The sequence below is a fragment of the Anabrus simplex genome, chromosome 9 (assembly GCF_040414725.1).
Source record: "Anabrus simplex isolate iqAnaSimp1 chromosome 9, ASM4041472v1, whole genome shotgun sequence".
Taxonomy (NCBI): domain Eukaryota; kingdom Metazoa; phylum Arthropoda; class Insecta; order Orthoptera; family Tettigoniidae; genus Anabrus; species Anabrus simplex.
The window spans coordinates 79,649,200-79,670,082 of NC_090273.1; the positions used below are offsets into that span (position 1 = coordinate 79,649,200).

The following is a 20,883-nucleotide window of genomic DNA, read 5'->3' on the forward strand; positions in this document are numbered from 1 at the left end:
TCTTATGTGGGGAGAACTATGCGTAATGCGAGTGACCAATTCATCTCGTGTGTTTATTTTATTTCTTTAGTCTTCACATTTCATCCATCCCTAAAGAAAATTGTCCCATAGAATATAGGTTGTGCATCAATAAGTCATTTGTATGTCTTTAATAATATTTGTAACCTGGTTGTTATGTGTATCGTACAAATACACATACCAAATTGGACACGTTTTAATACTTTTAAAAAAATTCAAAATAGCCGGTATTACTGCCTCTGGACATATTTACTGTTCTTCCTGATACACCCTGTGTGTGTAGGTCAGTTAGACTAAATTTCCTATCGTTTTCCTTGGAAGCAAAGGCATGAAAACCCAAGGAAACTGTCCACTCACTGCAATTATAGTCTCACTGCTAGTAAATTAACAGTTATCCTTGTTGCTACTACTATGATCTAATCATATCAATGGAACAAAAATTTGAGTGGCATTGTGACTGACTTTTCACCACGGCAGCTGTGATCGTCGGTTTAGATTCCACTTAAAACTGGAGGTCCTGTGCTTATGCTGACAATATCAACAGTTGCATAGAGCTACAGGCTTTTATGATTTTTTTAAGGATAAAAATAATGACATTTGTCCTTGTGCATATGGGGTAAGAAACACAGAGCCACTTCACATTTGATACACATTTACTGGATCTCTTGCCTTTTCTTTTTGCCATTTGTTGTGTTGGAGTAAACATGGCATCATCTTGTAGGAAATTTCTTCTTTGGAGTGGGTTGTACAGGGGGTGGAAAATCTCCTTCCCTCAGTCTGAGATGTTGGTCACCAGATGTAGGATGTCATCTTCTACTGGCTTGTCTAGAAACGTGGTACTTCTGGATGAGTTTCCTGATAAGCTGTAGCTGGAAATCTTCTAGAGATATGTTCTGTCCAGTTTTCACATTGAGGAGGGCATTAAATTTAAAATAGTGATGTCCAGTTGGTGAAAAAAGTAACTTTCAGTACCATTTCAGTGCCTTTCACACGTATTCAGTGGAACTGATCATCATGTCTGGTCTGTCAGCATGAACCATGTACTATGCTCTATTGGTGAAAAATATCGAATTCCCTACATGGGATTTTAGAATTTTCCATTCAGAATTGCTAGGCGGGCAATAATTCCATTGTGGAGATTTATCTCCCGTATGCAGTTATCAGACTGTGCCTCATATATAGGCTTCTGATAAGCTCACCTGCATACACCCAGCATCAGTGGGTAGGGTCTGACACATCCCAGTCTGACGAGTCTAGTGTCAGACCTAAGACGAAACGCTGGTTAATAGAGCAAACGCCTGAAAAGCCTTACATCTGATATGTTTTTAATGTACATTTGTTTTCGGGCTAGTGGCAAGCACATTTATGTGTCTTACTCACCCAACTTCTTATGACCTTTTGAGAAACTCAAAATAAAAATTTGACTGGCTTTTGAAAAGCACATTTTATTTAGAAATTCTAATGTATCACACAAAATCCCATAAAAAGAGCTTTAAAATAAGGTCTTGTCCAGCTTTCTATCTCAGTTACAAAAGTAGCAAATGCAATTTTAAAATATGTCCATTGCACATTTTTTGGAAAAAAATAGACCACTTTAAAACCGGTTGGTACGTAGACCCAAAATTTGGGGACTCAAAGAAAAAAAAAAAAATTAGTGGTCACAGCTTGCAGCATACTAAATTTCATTACAGTCTGAAATGGTACCGGGCGAGTTGGCTGTGCGGTTGGGGGTACACAGTTGTGAGCTTGCATCTGGGAGATAGAGGGATCAAACTCCATTTTCGGCAGTCCTGAAGATGGCTTTCCGTGGTTTCCCATTTTCCCATCAGGCAGATGCAGGGGCTATACCTTAATTAAGGCTACACCTGCATCCTTCCCACTCCTTGGGCTTTCCTATCCCATAAGACCTATCTGTATCAGTGCGACATAAAGCAAATTCTAAAAAAGAAAGTCTGAAATGGTGAGGTAGAATTTGATTAAAATTTGTGTTGATTTGTAGTAGAAATACCAGTCTTCAAGTTACAAACTGAAAATAGTGTTTGCTATTTTTCTTTCCTCCTAATGTACTTCATGTGATGAAGACAGTAATTCAATCTGGAGTAAAAGCTCTAACACCTCATTTACATCTGTTCTCATTGTGTAAAGTGTAAACATAAAAGCACAATCTGTAGAATTCAGTAATTGCAGATCACCGTATACAGTCACAAATGTACAAAAAAAACAAAAAAAAAACTTTGGAATCAGACAGAATGGCATTCTAATAAAATAAAAAAATGAAATGGTGTATGGCTTTAGTGCTGGGAGTGTCCGAGGACAAGCCTGGCTCGCAAAATGCAGGTCTTTTGATTTGACGCCCATAGGCAACCTGCACGTGGTGGTGGTGGTGGTGGTGGTGATGATGATGAAGACGTCACATATAGTACCCCCAGTGCCAGCAGAATTAACCTATTATGGTTTAAATTCCTGACCCTGCCGGGAATCGAACCCGGGGCCCCTATGACCAAAGGCCAGTACAATAACCTTTTAGCCATGGAGCCAGACTGCCATGCACTGCCATAAACAGTATGCTGCTGCATACATGGATTACTCATAACTGCTTATCTATAGCTAATGAGTCAGCATGGGCATCTAAAACTTGCATTACTGCCATCTAGTGGATAATTTATGCCTGTTTACAAAAGACTAGATAAATATCCGCCAGACACTTCGCAAATGTTCCTTTTAAGTCGTCACATAGGTAGTGGGTTTTCACTGAGGGTTTTGCAGGTATGACTGTGATGAAGAGCAGTGAACTATATGTGTCAGTGCCCTCTTTATTCATACTTGTGTTCTAAGCAGGATTTGATGCTTGATTGTAAGAATGTTCTAGAAGTGGCTCACTTTTGAATGAAGAACGTCTGATTATCAGTTTGATCAAACAGACATTTAGTCACTATTTGCAGGTGTACATTTGTGTAGAAATGAATAAATTCAGATTCATTTCTTTACATATATTGTAGTGGTAGACTCCTGATAAAGTAAGTGATTTTTTTTTTTAATTTGGTGTTCGAATAACTAACAATGGCAGAAGTAAGGAGGTAATAAATTGCAGACTATTGTAAGCCAGGAAAACCAATCTTAAGAAATGTTCTCACTTCAAACGTGTATATACTGTATATTAGAAAAATATTTTTGAAGATTTTAGTGTGGGATGTGACATTGTATGGAGGTAAAACATGAACATTAACTAGCACAGAAAGAAATAGAGTGGAACGTTGTGGAACGTAGTGTTACAGAAGAATGCTGAAGGTGGGTAGATAGGACTATGAATGAAGAGAAACTGAATAAAATTGGTGAGAGGAGAACAATTTGGCAAAATTTGACCTTTTTTTTTTTAAGGAAGTGTAGGTTTAGACCAAGGCATATGACAAACAGATTTGAGTAGTGTAGGATGTAGAAGTTGCATAGACATGGTAAGTTTAGTTCACAGGATAGGACATCCTGGATTGCTGCATCAATTAAAGTGTCCTCCTTTCCCTGAAGTAACTACTATTGCCAGTATAGCATTATGCCTACAGTGTTTTTTGTGAAATACTAATGTATGCCTTATTTGTATGAAGAAGACATTCACCTTCATAGAATAGCTTCATAATACAGTATTATGTTTTGGTTACTTTCTTTCCCTACCGAGCTTGATAGCTGCAGTCGCTTAAGGTCGCCCAGTATCCAGTAATCGGGAAATAGTGGGTTCAAGCCCCACTGTCGGCAGCCCTGAAGATGGTTTTCCGTGCTTTCCCATTTTCACACCAGGCAAATGCTGGGCTGTACCTTAATTAAGGCCACGGCTGCTTCCTTCCCATTCCTAGGCCTTTCCTATCCCAGTGTCGCCATGAGACATATCTGTGTCGGTGCGACGTAAAGCCACTGGCAAAAAGAAAACTTTTCTTTCCCTTTTTAATTAATTAATTAATTATGTAATTACTTAGTTACTTAATTCCCAGAGTCTTGTAGCCTAATGCTTAAAGGCATAATATTTTATAATGAAGATGTATATATTTATATATATTTATTTTTCTGTGTAGATGGTGAAGAGGTTACGGAAAGCATCCCAGGCCTATGTGGAATGGAAGAAAGATAACAATCCAGGATTTAAACCCTGGCATTATCCAGAACAAATAAAGGCTCCCCGTATCCGCATTGAAGATGTAAGTTATGCATATAATTATTATATATGTGGCTTCACCATGAAAATCAAAAGAAGGAACTCAAATGTTCGAGGACAATTATTCATATACGTTTCATAGATCATAGAATAAACTGAACCAAGCGAGCTGGCCGTACAGTTGAGGTTGTGTAGCTGTGAGATTGCATTTGGGAGATGGTTGATTCAGATCCCACAATCAGCAGCCCTGAAGATGGTTTCCCATGGTTTCTCATATTCACATCAGGCAAATGCTGGGGCTGTACCGTAATTAAGGCCATGGTCGCTTCCTTCCAACTCCTAGCCCTTTCCTATCTCATTGTCATCATAAGACCTATCTATGTTGGTGCGACGTAAAGTAACTTGTAAATATAGTAAGGTAAGGGTATATTCTTCCCAAAGGCAGGTCTGAAACTCCGCAGAGGTGTGCCTGAGCCGGAGTTTACGTACGGTAGTGTGGCCAGTTCCTTTCCACTCCTCCATTCCCTTACCCCCACCAACAGCATGTGGCAACCCATCTAAATCTTGACCACGCCCAATGTTGCTTAACTTCGGAGATCTCACGGGATCCGGTGTTTCGACACGGCTACGGCCGTTGGCCTTGTAAATATAATCCAAAAAAACAGATCAGCAGATTAAGAAATTTAACAGTAAGAATTGTTGTATGTCCGGCGCTCTCTTCTCGCCCCGCCAGCCAGCTGCACGCGCGCCTGTGTATCATTCTGCTAGCTTCGACGCGCAGCCCTCAGTGCGCGTGCCTGACCATCGAGTGTACTATAAATAGGAGCTCCCTTCCTGCTCAATCGCCCACTCGCCCCGGTGTCCAGCTCCAGAATACACCCTACGTCGAGCACGGAGGCTACTCCTCTTGAAAATGTGCTTCGACCAGGTGGACTGAATTTCTGGCAGTACGAGGTTTCACCTCTGGTCACCGCTCCCTTACCTGTTTCCGCTGCCTATGTTCCGTAATTCTTTTACAAGCCATTTTCATTCCCTAACTTATGCAAGCTCCCTTAGTTTCGCTAGGTGGAATTTCTTCAATCAATTGAACTTGCTTTTTAGGAATTCAGGCACTTCAACAAACAAGGACTCTCATGAACATTTATGTTAGTGTGCCAGATAGTTCTCGACTATCAACGTGTCAATTCTCAAGACTATCTTTTCAAGATAGAAGTGTATATAAAGACTGCAAACCTGTACATATTGTATAAAGACAGACTTTTCTCAAGATTCAATATTCCTTTTTGCTTCAAAATAAATTTCAGTTATTTGTGTAAATATCATAAAGTGAAGCAATAAAAGTTGTGTATTGTAAACTTCAACCTTGGTTACAACAAGAATGATAAAAAATTATACAGTATATTACATAACTCATTATTACACAAAAATTCAGTTGTTTTCTGCCGGCACAAAGGTGAAAATCTTGAGGATGACACAGTATTCCACCATCACTTCATAAACATTATGTTCATTGGGGTGTTGCTCTACATACTGCAGGAATGTCTCCAGTTTTCTTCTTCTTCTTCTTCTTCTTCTTCTTCTTCTTCTTCTTCTTCTTCTTCTTCTTCTTCTTCTTCTTCTTCTTCTTCTTCTTCTTCTTCTTCTTCTTCTTCTACCATATCTTCATTAGGTATCAGCTGTCATCAGGGTGATCTGCATTTTGCTCTCAGCTGGTCAGAAATGAGTGGGGGTATTGAGTCCTTACCACTCTCATACATTCCTTAGCCAAGATATTCTCCTCCTTCCCCTTCTCCTTCCTCCAATTTTATCTTGTAAGATAAGCTGAAGTAGTCTACACTTATCATTATCAAATGATATGATCAAACTACTCAAGTTTCTTCTGTTTGATGTTGTGCCTGACCTCTAACTCTTTATTCAGGTATTGGAGTATTGTTACATATTCTATCAACCCATGATATTCTGGGCTGGTGTCGGTAGTACCACATCTCAAGGGATCAAAGAATTTTGGTGGTGTTCTCTTAGGGTCCACATAGGTAAGACAGAGAATACATTACACCGAAGTAAACGGAGATGGATAATAAAAGTCCCTGTTACAGAGGAATTTACTCATTCTCTTAAAAACAGTCCTTGCCTTTTCATTCCAGGACCTAATTTCAACAGCATTGTTCCAGCTGTGATCAAGTATACAGTCAAGATACTTAAAGTGTTGGACTTGCTCGAGTGATGTGCCAGCTACTATCAAGCTAGCTTGCTTATGAGTTATGACCATTACTTTGGTCCTTTTTCATATTTAAATGCAGACCTGCAGCACTGTGTGCGACCACACAGTTTAGTAATGTTTGTAGATCGCTGGGCTGAGTGGCTGAGACCGTTAAAGTGCTGTCTTTCTGAACCCATCTTGGCAGGTTCAATCCTGGCTTCAGTCCGCTGGTATTTGAAGGTGCTCAAATATATCAGCCCGGTGCTGGTAGATTTACCAGTATGTGAAAGAACTCCAGCGAGACAAAATTCTGGCATCTCGGCATGTGTGAAAACCGTAAAAGTAGTTAATGGGATGTAAAACCAGTAACATTATTATTGTTTGCAGATCTTAAGCACTTGTTGCAAGCAGAACAGTGTCATCTGTATCTTGTAGATTATTTATTGTGATCCCATTAACAATGATGCCCTCTTGTTTTCCTTCCATTGCTTCAGAAATACCCTTTCAGAGCAGATATTGAAGAGGAGTGGAGATGTAACACAGCTATGCCTCACTCCTTGCTTTATTTCAATAGCACAGGTGTTGGTGTTATCAACCTTAACTTACGCGGTCTGATTCCAATACAGGTTGGCAATAATTTGGATGCCTATTCCATCCAGACCATATCATGTAGGATATGCAGCAATATTTCACATGATTGAAAATTTTTTTGTAATCAATAAAAAAGTTGTATACATCTGCAGGTATATCTACACATCTTTGCAACAGAACCTGTATCCGCAGCCATGCTTCTCTGGTACCAGATCCATTATAGGATCCAGATGTGGTGCTACCTATGTATGATTCACATTTGCTATACATTCTTGCATGTATTACTTTTAGGAAGATTTTGAGAATGTGGCTCAATAAGCTTATTGTTCTATAATCTCCATGTGATTTAACCATTTTTTCTTTGGAATAGGGATGAAAGTTGATGTCACCCACTAGGAAGCGATTGATCCACTGGTGTTCACTAGATTGAATAGCTCTATCAGGATATCTAGGGATTGGTCTTCTTTAAAAATTTAATATTTCTATGGGTATACCATCAGGTCTAGGTGCTTTTCTGTTTTTGCAGTTCTTGAGTACATATCCTGCTTCTGGTAAGTTATAAATGGTCTTCCGTCTGCATCACAAACAGAAGAATATGCGTTCCTATTATTATTAATTTATTTATTTATTTATTTAATTTTTTTTTTTTACAATCTGCTTTACGTTGAACCTGCATGAATAGGTCTGGTAACGATGGGATAGGAGAGGACGACAAGTGGGAAGGAAGCTACCAAGGTCTTAATTAAGATACAGCCCCAGGATTTGGCTGGTGAGAGGACGACAAGTGGGAAGGAAGCTACCAAGGTCTTAATTAAGATACAGCCCCAGGATTTGGCTGGTGTGAAAATGGGGAAAGCACAGAAACCCATCTTCAAGCCTGCTGATGGTGAGGTTCAAACCTGCTGTCTCCCGAATGCAAGCTGAAAACAACGTGACCCAAATCGCACAGTCACCTGCTCGGTTCCCCTATTATCATGGAAAAGATCAGTCTCATAGACTTTCCAGTTGTTCAGTTTTTCTTCATGTTCGATGATGACCTTCCCTTGATTGTTGTACAAGAGTCCATTTGCCCTCCTAATATGTATGCTTTTGCTGCATCCAAATAAATTTCAGGTAGTGGGGCTGCATCTGCTGCGTCTACATCAGACTGACTTACTTGAGAAACAATTTCCTCATCAGTCATAATTTGATCTGTGTTAGCTGACACTCATTCACATCTGCTTCCTCAGCTTTTTCACAGCCTGGAATTTGCTTCATGAGATGTAAATCTTCAGTTATGGTCTCCTCTGCTTGGTCTGGGTTTATGCTGTATGATAGACTTGGCCATAACTTTTCCTATGATTTTCTAAGCAGTTGCTTTTTGAGATTTTCCCATGCCTCAGCCACCCTGTAAATCACATCTTTGATAGTGACTTGTTTGAGGAAATAGACATTGGTTATATGTAAAAGGGTCTTCATTTTTGATTTGGAATCACTAAGAACCTCTTTTTTATAAGCAGCTTGCATATTTTGGAGCATGTGTTGGTCCATTGGTTGTAACAATAGTATAACGTTCAGAGGCAAAAGAATTGCTCATATGGCTCTCCATTGATCAGTTTGCCTGTTGAGAGGTGTGCTAGTGTTTTATTCATAATAAGTAACACCCTGTGTTGTAGGTCATTTTCTTCATTAAAGCTTTTTTACTGAGGGCACAAACTATGAAACCATTCTTGAATAATGCACGCTAGTCATCCATGTTTTATTTTGATTCCTGTTGAAGACAGGAAGAGCATTTTTATTGATGTTTTTGAACACTCTTGGATTTTTTTGATTTTCCAGTAACCAAAAGTGGGAACTTATGATTCCCTGCTGCATTACTGCATATCAAAACTGAGACAAATTCCTTGGTCATCTTGAAACTAGGAGCACTAGCTTCATTTTTTAGCAGCGAGACTGTTATTCGGCAACATCTTATAATTTTATCCAGTTTCATTGCAGTTGGGGTGAATAATTTTGTAATGAAACCATTTCTGCAAATTGTTTTGCCTGGTCTTCCACTGATAATGATTCTCTGATGATAAATAACTGTTGTACCCTGTGCCACCTCTTCCATCGGTCCAGCCAACCATTATTCTTAGTAAATTTGGAATCTCTATATTTATTAGCTTACTGAACTGGATTGCTTTTTCTTGGTTTACAAGACCACTCAGTGCAACACCTCTCTGTCTTTCTTGCAAACACCATAGAATACGGCTTCATCAACTTTGTCAAACTCTGAAACTTTTTTTGTATGATATTCACTGATTGCCTTCTCAGTCACAGATCCGCAAATTTGTGCTAGCTAGACTCGATTTTTCTTACAGTAACTAGATGTTGCTTTTCTGACACTGAATTCGGCTGCTAATACTTCACCTTTATCCAGGCATTTAAAATTTATTTAAATGAACAAGAGCTATGTTTTCTCTTGCCTACCAATGTTAATCAAAGCAGCATAAATTAAATCTTACTGGATGAAAAAAAAAACACAACTAAGCACGATACTGTACAGTAAATACACTGAAAGTACTCACAACATTTTATGATTGATATCTGCAACTCAACTGAATTCAAAACAAAGTTAACAGATTGAGCACTCAAATCCTAGTACCAGGAAGGTGAACAAAAGGGAAATAACTTAGGGAGTGTACAAACTGTAGTTGGAGTTACAAAAATACGCATGATTCATATGACGAAGCGTGGGATCGTGTGAATGGCCTTCACAAGTTCGCTTTCAACGGTGGTATTCATGTCACAAAAATAATACTGAATGTTACAACAAGCAAGTACAATTAACTTGTATAATTCATATAGGCCTATTTATATTGATTATAAATTAACCCCATTAATCCAAATTTTTGCCAGTCTTAACAGACTTCGGTCCCAGTTAGCTCCGACTGCAAGGGTTATACTGTAGTAATAATGAAAATGAAAACCTACAACCTGTTTTCCAGTCTTTGACTGGGTCAGGGATGTATTGAATGAAACCTATATAGGCTGTTATTACAATGGGGTCGCCACTCCCAAGGTGATTTATTAATGAGTGATAAATGCTATGTAATGATAATGGAGAGTGTTGCTGGAATGAAAGATGACAGGGAAAACCGGAGTACCCGGAGAAAAATCTGTCCCGCCTCCACTTTCTCCAGCACAAATCTCACATGGAGTGACCAGGATTTGAACCACGGTATCCAGTGGTGAGAGCCGACGCGCTGCCGTCTGAGCCACGCAGGCTTTTGTAGTAATAATATAAATACAAAAATAAAAGTATAACCATGAATGTTTCTAATACTAAAATGTGCTCAAAAACTATATTCATATTTCAGTAATCATACAAGTCATCGAGATATGTGTACATTCAGCAAGTGATTTCAACAATCCTCTTAACTTTTCTACACAAAACAAATCGCTAATTTTGGTAGAGAGGGTATTCTATAGTCTAGTGATAGTGATTATGAAGGAGGATTTATTATGTGTGGTGTTACTAAAAGATAGGGGAACGTTATTGTGTATTGTGGTTTTGATAGGAAGAGAGGTAATTGAAGTTTAAAGATAGGTAAATTGGTACACATAAATTTAAAACTTGGTGCAGAATGGACAGTGTGTGAAGATTATGACGCTCATGCACACGAAGCTATGGCAACTCCCTGTAATATGGTGAAATGTGATAACTGTAGCGCAGCTAAAATACGAATCTTATGCAAGTGTTTAAACTCTGTTGGAGCATCTGATTATCTTGAGGTAAGTCCACATGTATAGTGTAACAGGTAAGATTATGTATTGTATCAGTTGTATTTTAAGATGTCTTGAGAAGAAAGAGGGATTTTTGAATTTTATAGCATGTATGTGCTATTTGCTTGGTCCATTTGGGCATCTTCTTCTTCTCCTTCTTCTTCATCATCTTCTTCTTCTTTTGATTCAGCCATCTAAAGACCACGTCATTTCAACTGTTTCTTGCTGCATCGAGCTTTAACATCCTCCCAGTACTTTCGCATGAGTTCTCGATGCTGTTGCTTCCTTTCTTCAGTCCACTTCTTGCCTGTTGGAAGCTTACATACATACATTAGGGTATAATACTCGCTCGTTCATACTTCACTCATCATACAAGACTGTTGGATGCACTCGGCAAATGATTTCGGCAATCCATCTTAACTATCTTTTGGGAACACAAATCTCCAATATTACCAGGGAGGATATTCCACAGCATAATAGCAGTGACTGTGAGGGAATATTTGTTAGCTGTCGTGTGACTTAGAGATATAGTTCCTTTAACATAATTGGGAGTACCAAGTATTATAGTCTGAGTTTTGTAAGGATTTATTAACAAGCTGTTATTTTTTGTAGAATTGGCGAGTCATCATAAATCCAAATTTATTCTGTCAATGGGCATTTGTATGCCTTGGGCTTGAGAGTAATAATAAAGCATTGAATGTCTGCATATATGTGCTGCCTGCTTTATTTTATGGCTTTCCCTAGGTCATTCATACTAATTATAAGTGGGCCGGGCTGAGTAGCTCAGATGGTTGAGGTGCTGGCCTTCTGACCCCAACGATCCTGGCTCAGTCCGATGGTATTTGAAGGTGCTCAGATATGTCAGTCTCATGTCGGTAGATTTACTGGCACGTAAAAGATCTCCTGCGAGACTAAATTCTGGCATCTTGGCGTCTCCGAAAACTGTAAAAGTAGTTAGTGGGACGTAAAGCAAATAACTTTAAATAACAGTGGTGTAACAGGACATGGGATTAGGAAGCGGTAGGGCGGCAGATTTGGACGAGGTAGTTGCAAAGAGAACCAAAAATGCCTCAATTTCCAAATTGTTTTTCAATTACAAAATACTTCAAAAAATAAGGTTAATAAATAAGAGTGAATTCACAGGGTATAATAAAGATAATATACATTAATAATAAAAATACATACAATAATAATAATAATGATAAATTTAAAGAAACATTAGAAGAACGAGCCTCAACAGTAATATACTGTGGTGGTGGTGATGTAATACAATAAAGTAGGAAAATGACCAACAACAAAGTTTACTTAAAAATGGCAAAGATTAATTTGGAAAAAGATTGAAAATAGCAAGAAGCAAGGATATAATAAAAATCTTCCGGGCTATTATGCCATGGTCCACTCCTCTCGTTTCTTCCGAACGTTTCGACTGCTGCGGTGGTCATCTTCTGTGGCGCCGTGTCAATACGCTCTCCTGTATCCCGCTGGCAACTGCGAAAGTTGTTTGGGAAGCAGCTGTATTTATATGTAAGTGTGCTGCCTCCAATTGGTTCGCGCCGTGCAGTCCGACATCTAATTGAATATCTGAAAGCACGACCTCCGATTGGGTCACGCCGAGCAGTCTGCCGTCTGATTGGATCTCGGAGTGCATGACCTCCGATTGGGTCGTGCCGGGCAATGGATCCTCTGGTTGGTTGACTGTGATGTCTCTGATCTTAGTTAGCTTTGGTCGTATGTTATATAAAGGGGTGTACCAGGACTTGCTGAGTTTCAGTCCTTCCTCCTTTCTATTAAAGTTATCCGGATGTTTGTGTATTTCGATTGCTTTCCTGTAAAGACGTGCGTGAAAATGGGATGTTGTGGCCAGTATGTCAGTATCCTTGTAACGGATCTCATGCTTTCCGTCAAGCAGTGCATGCTCCGCTACTGCTGATTTGTCGTATTGCCCCAAGCGACAGTTCCTTTTATATTCTGTTAGGCAAGTATTGACACTTCTGCCAGTCGTGCCAATATAAACAGCTCCACAGCTGCACAGTATCCTATAGACCCCAGTAGATGTTAGAGGGTCACGTGGATCTTTAGCAGAATGTAACATGTTTCGTAGCTGCCGGGTCGGCTGAAAAATGGTCTTAACATTGTAACGTTCAAGAAGCCTTCCAATACGATCCGTGGCGTCACGAATATACGGAAAATAAGCGATACCTTTCTTCCTGGGTTGTTCTCGTTTACTGTTAGCTGGCAATTTACTGAAACCCCACGTAGGGACTAAGGACTCGCACATCAGAGACTCGGCCCATTTCATAAACAGATTACGACACCTGCGAGTACAACCGGGAGATATACTTGTTAGTTTTGACGTCTCGCTGTTCACTATGGTACCAATCAAGGATACTCTAGAACATATTCAACATCTTTTTCCAGAGGAGATAATAGTTTTATTTGAACATGTACTTACGACGACATTTTTCCAATGGAAACATGAATTTTATGAACAGACAGACGGTGTTGCCATGGAAAGCTCACTTAGCCCTGTTATTGCTAATTTTTATATGGAGTTCTTTGAGGAGGAAGCCCTGAAGACTGCTGTAAATAAACCCAGCTGTTGGTTCCGCTTTGTGGATGACACTTTTGTGATATGGGGACATGGAGAGGAGGCACTGGACATCTTTCTTACACATCTGAACAGTATTCATCCTCGTATACAATTCACTGTGGAGAAGGAAAAGGATGGGGAATTAGCTTTCCTGGACGTGCTGGTGAAGAGGAAGAATGATGGATCCCTAGGGCATCAAGTATACCAAAAACCAACACACACAGACCGATACTTAAACAAAAATTCCAATCACCATCCTGGCCAGAAGCGCGCTATGATGAAGACCTTGGTGGATCGCGCCCTTCGTGTCTGTGAACCAGATTACCTCGAGAAGGAACTACGGCATCTTGATCTAGCCTTACAAACCAATGGCTACACGGTACAAGAGGTCAGGAGAGCACTCCACCCCAGAAGACAGTGGATAAAATGACAATGGTACGAGATATTGAATTATTTTTTTCAAATTATTTATCAGTATGACCAACCCTCTGACACTCGTATACCCGATTCATGTCGTTTTCTGACCACCCTGTGTACAGTCTGAAATGAATGAAGTCATTTATTGAAAGACACTCACATAAACAAGAACACATGACAGGATAAACACGGTGACAGATCAGAGTGGGAAGAGGGTACAAGGACAAATATGAAAACATGAAAGACAAGGACATTCTCCACATTTCTATACACTGTCTTCTTCAAATAGTTGAAGCTGCAGTGTTGAAGGTCACCATCCTGATGGAGCTGGGAAGAAGAAACAAATTCATCAGGGCTGAAAAGAAATGATGTAGCAGATTGTCCTTGTCCTTTTGTTTATATTGACTTGGTTTATCACTTGTTGTTTCTTTCTTTCCATTATTTTTAGTGTGAAAAGAGTGTAGCTGTTGTGGAGCCCTGCTCAAGTCTATGTTGCCTGCACTTGCTTTTACTAGGCCTAGGCCCTTCTTATAGCATTTCTTCTGTATTTCTGACATATTTTTTCTCCTTTTTTGTGCTTATAGAATTATAAATTGCTACAGGTTTTAACAATTGTATGTACAATAGTGTTATGCAATACCTCTATCTTTTTCTTCTTATAATTAATGAGTCTCATAAGTTTCCTTGTGAAGTTGAATCATTCGGTGGAGAAAGGAACTGAGCAACTTTTTCTCAGTTTTCAGGAGAAGAAAGAAACTGTTTCAGATTATATAAACTATGGTGAATAGTTTAAAATAAAGCATTTTGGAATGTATTTTGCAAAATAACTTTTTATAAAATATAGACACTTCCTTACTCAGCTACTACTTGTTTTAAAGAAATTATTTTGTTTTTAATACTTCTTTTGTATGTGATTGAATGCATTATTAATAATCCTGATGTAGATTTTAATTTATTTGCATGTATTATTTTTAAAAAATGTACATTTGTTTCAAACAGGTTTTAACACCAAGTGTTGCAGGTAGTTTGTTATTTTGAAGTTTACTTCTTAGTTAAAGCCTCCGTGGCTCAGATGGCAGTGCGTCGGCCTCTCACCGCTGGATACCGTGGTTCAAATCCTGGTGACTCCATGTGAGATTTGTGCTGGACAAAGCGGAGGCGGGGCAGGTTTTTCTCCGGGTACTTCGGTTGTCCCTGTCATCTTTCATTCCAGCAACACTCTCCATTCTCATTTCATAGCATTTATCACTCATTCATAAATCACCTTGGGAGTGGCGACCCCATTGTAATAACAGCCTATATATGTTTCATTCATTCCATCCCTGACCCGGTCAATGACTGGAAAACTGGTTGTAGGTTTTCATTTTCACTTCTTAGTTAAAGACAGTTCATAAGATTGATTAAAACCCAGCATTATATTCGTTGTTTTATTTGCCTATTATTACACACACAACAATATCAATTTATAGAAGTCACCATAAGCATTCTTTGAGATCATTATCAGTGGTATTGTTACAAACAGTAGGTTATACCACTCTTTGTCTAAGCACTTTGCTCTCTCACCCTGTATGTATTTTAATAGCCTCTGTATGCCATGTGATTTTTTTTTTAAATTGTCCTGCTGCAATCATTTTTCTTGCTTAACTAGATTCCTGCCTGTATTCTATTATTATTGATGGCATTTGTTGATATTCTTGTTTTAAATTAGAATGTGTAGGTACCTTATCTTTGTATTTGATCTGCTCTAGATTTTCTCAGTTTGGATTAATGAGGCTTTGAGCACATAAGTGGTACATATATGATACTTGAACTATAACATACAAGACATTTTTATTTTATTTTGTTACGCTGTACAAAAATGCATTTTGTCATAATGAGAAATTTACATTTCAAAAGCACTAACTAATATTAGGTTTGACAAAAACTTGTACACAGAATGGAGATGGCAGTATTGCTTAAGTGATGATTGTTCTTCTTCTTCTTCTTCTTCTTCTTATTCTTCTTCTTCTTCTTGCATCTCCCATGTCCAGGAAATTGCAAATCAGGCAGTGTATTAGCTACCTCTACCTTTTCCTCTCCTTCCATTGCTCCTCTGTAAATATTCTCTGTACCTCTGCATGTTGTCTTTCAGTATCCTTAATCTGGTCCTCTCATTTCGTCCTCAGTCTTTTTTTTCCATCACTTTCCTTCCTATCTCTGCTCTGTAATTTTCCATGTGATTCTCCCTTCTTGAAACAACCTTAGTCAATTCCTTCCATTTCTATCTCCCAGTTTTGCTGTATTCAGCTTCTCCTTGATTTCCTCATTTCTGATTTTGTCTCTCCTCATTTTACTTTCTATACTTACGAGTAACTTCATTATCGTTGCCTTCTGTACTCTCCACTGGGGGTTGTAGTTTCTTTTTTTAATGAAATTTTATTCAGTTGTACAATTTCCAAACAAAGTTACAAATCAGTAATCAAATTAGTTTATTGAAATGGGATCATATACAGGTTAAAGACAGGAAATAATTATACTGCATCATTAAAACACCAATAACTCATGTGAAAAGTGTGATATTTTATATGAATATGAGGACACAGTTAAACCAAGCAGAGTGGCCATGCATGTTAACACGCTACAGCTATGGAACCAAGCTCTGCATTTGGGAGACAGGGTGGATTCAAACCCCACTATCAGCTGACCAGAGAATGGTTTTCTATTTTCACTTCCAGGCAAATGCGAGACAGTTCCTATTCATAGGCCACAGCCAATTCTTTCCACCTCCTTACCTAATCTCATTCTTCATCATTCATTTCATTTTTATTAGCTCCTCAACCAAGGTTGGCATCAGTAATGGCACTGGCCGTAAAAACTTACTATATAATTTCATCTCACCTCATTTCCAGTCCTGTATCAGGAAACAGATTGAAGGACTAGAAAGAGATTCTCATTCACAGTAAGTTTCTCCACATTTATTTGCAGTTTACTTAAGTGCCCAAAGCCTCTCTTAATGTATTGTCTTTCACTAGTGATAATTTCCCCATCCCCTCTAGGGTTGGAATGTGTGCTGTTACACGTCTTGATAAGATCAGACCAGAACGAGAGTCTGCTGTCCACGTCCTGCTGTAACTAATACACAGTTTGAACAGGGATTGTTCTTATTTACAGTGCGTCTTACCGTCTTCCTATACTTCCGTCAAATATTTGGACTCAAATGGACATGATGATCAGATTGTTGCTTGCGACGAGGAGAGTGATTGATTGAATGAATACCATACTAGCTTGTCAGTGGTAATATGTTTAAAACTTTTTCTTTTTGATATGTGAATGAAACAACTTAAAGACTTAACAGTTGTGTGTATTGTAAATAGTTTTGTTTGATGTGACAGTGTATTCTAATTCAATCTTTGCAAAGTTAAGGAGGCAACAACTGTCCAGTTTTGACTGTTAGGAAGAGTATGAAAATAATGGTACAAATTTATTCCAGTGGCATATCATTTCCCAGAGATTTAGAAATTTTAAGTTCTTGAAGGTTACTGTGCTGTAGCAGGAATGTCTGTTACCTATTTGCAAACATGTTGTAGATGTAATGTTCACCAGCTGTTGCTATTCCAGTTATCATGGTGGTGCTGTTCAAAACCGGTTGAAATCTGTGAAAACTTCTTCAGTTTCTTTATAGAGTTCCTTTTCTTTCTCTTAGGTCTTCATACATAGAATAAACTGTTCTGCATTTAGAATTAAAGGATATGCAGGAATAGATGAATGACTGTATATCAAGTGACAGAACTTCCTAGATGTCTTATTTCAGTCTGAAGTTTTGAGTTTGATATTAGGTTTTTCTTCAGAGTTGGGATCCCCATGAAGAACAGCCTTAGTCTGTATCAATCTTAATGATGGCAGAGGAGGTAAATAAGTATCGTCTTTTGACTGATAGCTAAATAGTCTGAACTGATAGTTTGATTTTTTGAATCTTCTCTCAAAATTGTGTGGCTGTTTCATTTTGTTGCATTTTTTCCTCTGACAATTTCATCTCGTTTATGAAGGGCATTTTAAAGCAGAATAGAAGAAAATATAATATTTATTTAGGGTTGTAGTAACTTGCTCAATGATAAATACTACAAGATTTGTGACACTATTAATTCATTATCCCCTGTAAGATTTGTGACACCATTAATTCACTATCCCCTCTTTGCTTGGAAAATGCCTGCAGGAGATCTAGCAAATGTTGGCTTCCCAAAGCCTATATTAGGAAGATATTTAATAGCATTTGCAATTACTGTCATGGCCTGAAAATAAAATATTTTGTGAAATTGATGTAATCCATTCCTTTTTCTAATTATAAGTGAAGATAATCATCATTATTAGTTTGCATTCCCTAGCTGCAATGTCCATCTTGACCATTTTCATTCAGTAGATTTTAGCTTTTCTGGCCAGGTGTTTTCCTTTTATCTTTTTCTAAGTGCACTGCGACCATTCTCATAGACTCTCATCACTGCACAAACTGCCTGTCTGGATGTGCTGATTCTGTCTTGTAGAGATAATTCCAGCTTCCTGCCTCACTTCTTCATTTCTTAATTTGTCTATCCTACTCTTCTGGATAGAGGACCTCAGAAACTGCATCTCTGATGCCTACAATCTTGACGAGTCTCTCTTCATGGGGGTGTATGTTACAATACCATTGGCCAAGGTCAGTATGAGGAACCTGTTGAATAGTGCTAATTTTGCTTTCTTTGGGATCTTATCACAAAGAAGGGTTCTCACTTGTTGGTAGAAAGGTCATTCTTTTTCACCCTGATGGTGATCTCATTTGTGGCTAAGCTATCTCTAGATTGCCGAGGTAGGTGAAACTGTCCACATTTTCCACCTGGTGATCTGCTAGTTTGGCACTTTCAGATGGCTACCTCTGTTCACTACTGTTTTAGTCTCGGGTGTAACTCCTGGAACTTGCCTTCCAGATGTCGGGTTTTACCTGCATCTCGTCTTCTATTTCTCCCCAAATCATGATGTCACTATAGTCAACTGCATTAAATTCATCCAATGTTTCCTTAATACCCTTTATTATATCACCCAACTGTGATAAACAGTGGTGGGTGCAGTGCGCAGTCGAACCGGACTCCACTTTTTGGTTGTAAATCATGATGAATGACCCTCCCCAACTTGCATGCAGTTGCTACAGTCCTTGTACAAAATTGGGAATTTCCTTACCAGTCCTTCCCTCCCTCCCTCCCTCCCTCCCTCCCTCCCTCCCTCCCTCCCTCCCTCCCTCCCCCCCCTCACTCTCTCTAATACTAAAGCTACCTTCATTTGGAGCATAAATAAGCTCTTGGTATAGTTTTGTTTAAAAAGAAAGAAGAGGAACGATTTTACTCACTTTGAAGATAGATTGATTTTTGCCACCATCCTTCCCCTTATATTGTAAAAGTCCTCAATTCTCTTTCCCATTAGTAACATAAATAATGATCTGCTGCATAAAACAGTCCATTTGATACCTTTATCATTGTATACCATGAAAGAGGCAAGCAGCATTTATAAATACTGTACAGTACCATAATGTGTTTTGGGCTGTTTCACTATTAACAAGTAACCTTGAGTGTTTCAGCATTCCTCCAATTCTGTTATGTACATTTTTTCTCTGGAGTTATTTTAATAAGAGTTGTTTGTACTGTATTTTGTATGTCAATTCCTATGATTTCTTTCAATGATTGCTAGTTTTAGTTAGAACTTTGAGTCAGACAAAACTGGACCTTGTAGTCTCCTATTTTTGTAATGCAATATTCTTGAAATGTCAATGCTGGGGTTGCCAGATTGTTCTGTTTTTCCTGCATTGATTCTCACTTTTATTCAGTATGCCAGTTTATTATTTTTTCTGATTAATCTTTCTATATTTTGTGATTTTTTTAATTTTAAGGGAACTTTGAATTGTAAAGCTGACAATTTTGTTCTTGTCTCTCATAAATGAACAAATATATTCTCTGAATATATAAAACTTAAATCTATATTCAAAATTTGGAAATACTTTCAGGCTTGATGATTTTTAATATTCTAGACTCCATTGCCCAAACTTGAAGTTTACTTTGACTCAAATGCAGTCAGCCACATGAAACAGAAATTCTTCTGAAATCCCAAACAGTTAAATTGCACACCGGTGGAAAATTGTTTTACGGAAGGATGGTAAAGGAAATATATTTTGGATAGCAAATCTAAAATGCTATTAATGGAATTTGTGATGTTCTAACTTATTATTTAAAAATATATTTTTTAAATTGAATTGATCATTGTTAGGTGACATTAAGGCATTTTTGCTTAAAATTATATTTTGATTGATACTCATTTGTAGACACATCTGATCATCTTACAAGGATCTAAGTCTGCCCTTTCCTTAGTAGTAATTTAATGTTCAGTGTTAGACAGAACAAAGTCGCAGCCTTTTATTGTTTTCCCTGTTGTTGTGTGTCCATTATTGCATGCCCTAATGGCAACTATAATTGTCATCATTTCCTTTAAAAATAAACATTCTAATTAATGAACTTGTGATTCATTATTAAATAGAAGTAAGTCAGAAAAGTTCCTAATTTCTTTTTTTAGTTTCAGAAATGATAAAACCAACAAAATAACATTCTTAAAATAGTATTATCATGGTGAGTAATGCTTACACAGGACAGCAAGAAACCGTTCGTCACCTTTCTTTAAAAACCTTATAAGTCAGAATTACAAATTTTTTCAGGAGAGACAAAAAACGTTCCATGACCTCAAATGATGACCTGTTTGTCCTTTTATAGGTGCCCACTGTTAATTTGCCATGAAATTCATCTTGTGACTACACTGACATATAAGTTTAAGTAATATACATTTTATAATTCGATCAAATATGGACTTACGAGCTTTTTAATCTTACATTCAACATATTTTATGTCACTTACAAGATTTTTTAAGTAAAAATGAGGAATGAAGAATTACAAGTCCATAGTTTTTTTTTTTCATAATTTTTACTTTTTACCTACCAGTATAGTCCGCCTGGTGGCCGTGATCATTAAGTCCTTGAAGTCTATATGGTCTGACACCGGGGTTAGCCGGTTTGAGTCCCGTTCATCGAAAAACTGTTCAACATCAGATTGTTGGCCGAGAGGGTAGGGGAGGTGGTGGTATACAATTTCTAATCACTAGATTGTGTGCCAAAACTTGGATTGAATTCCAAAC

General features: G+C 38.1%; 1 protein-coding gene across 3 annotated transcripts in view; it reads left to right on the top strand.

The window, feature by feature from the left end:
- LOC136880821 (START domain-containing protein 10) overlaps window positions 1-18,932 on the top strand; it is a 74,410-nt gene extending 55,478 nt beyond the window's left edge. For all 3 annotated transcript variants that reach the window (XM_067153366.2, XM_067153365.2, XM_067153367.2), the window contains exons 6-7: window positions 4,080-4,202; window positions 16,855-18,932. In XM_067153366.2, the coding sequence (XP_067009467.1) occupies window positions 4,080-4,202; window positions 16,855-16,947 (216 nt within the window). In that variant the 3' untranslated portion in view covers window positions 16,948-18,932. The remainder of the gene's footprint in view (window positions 1-4,079; window positions 4,203-16,854) is intronic.
- Window positions 18,933-20,883: the final 1,951 nt, after the last annotated feature.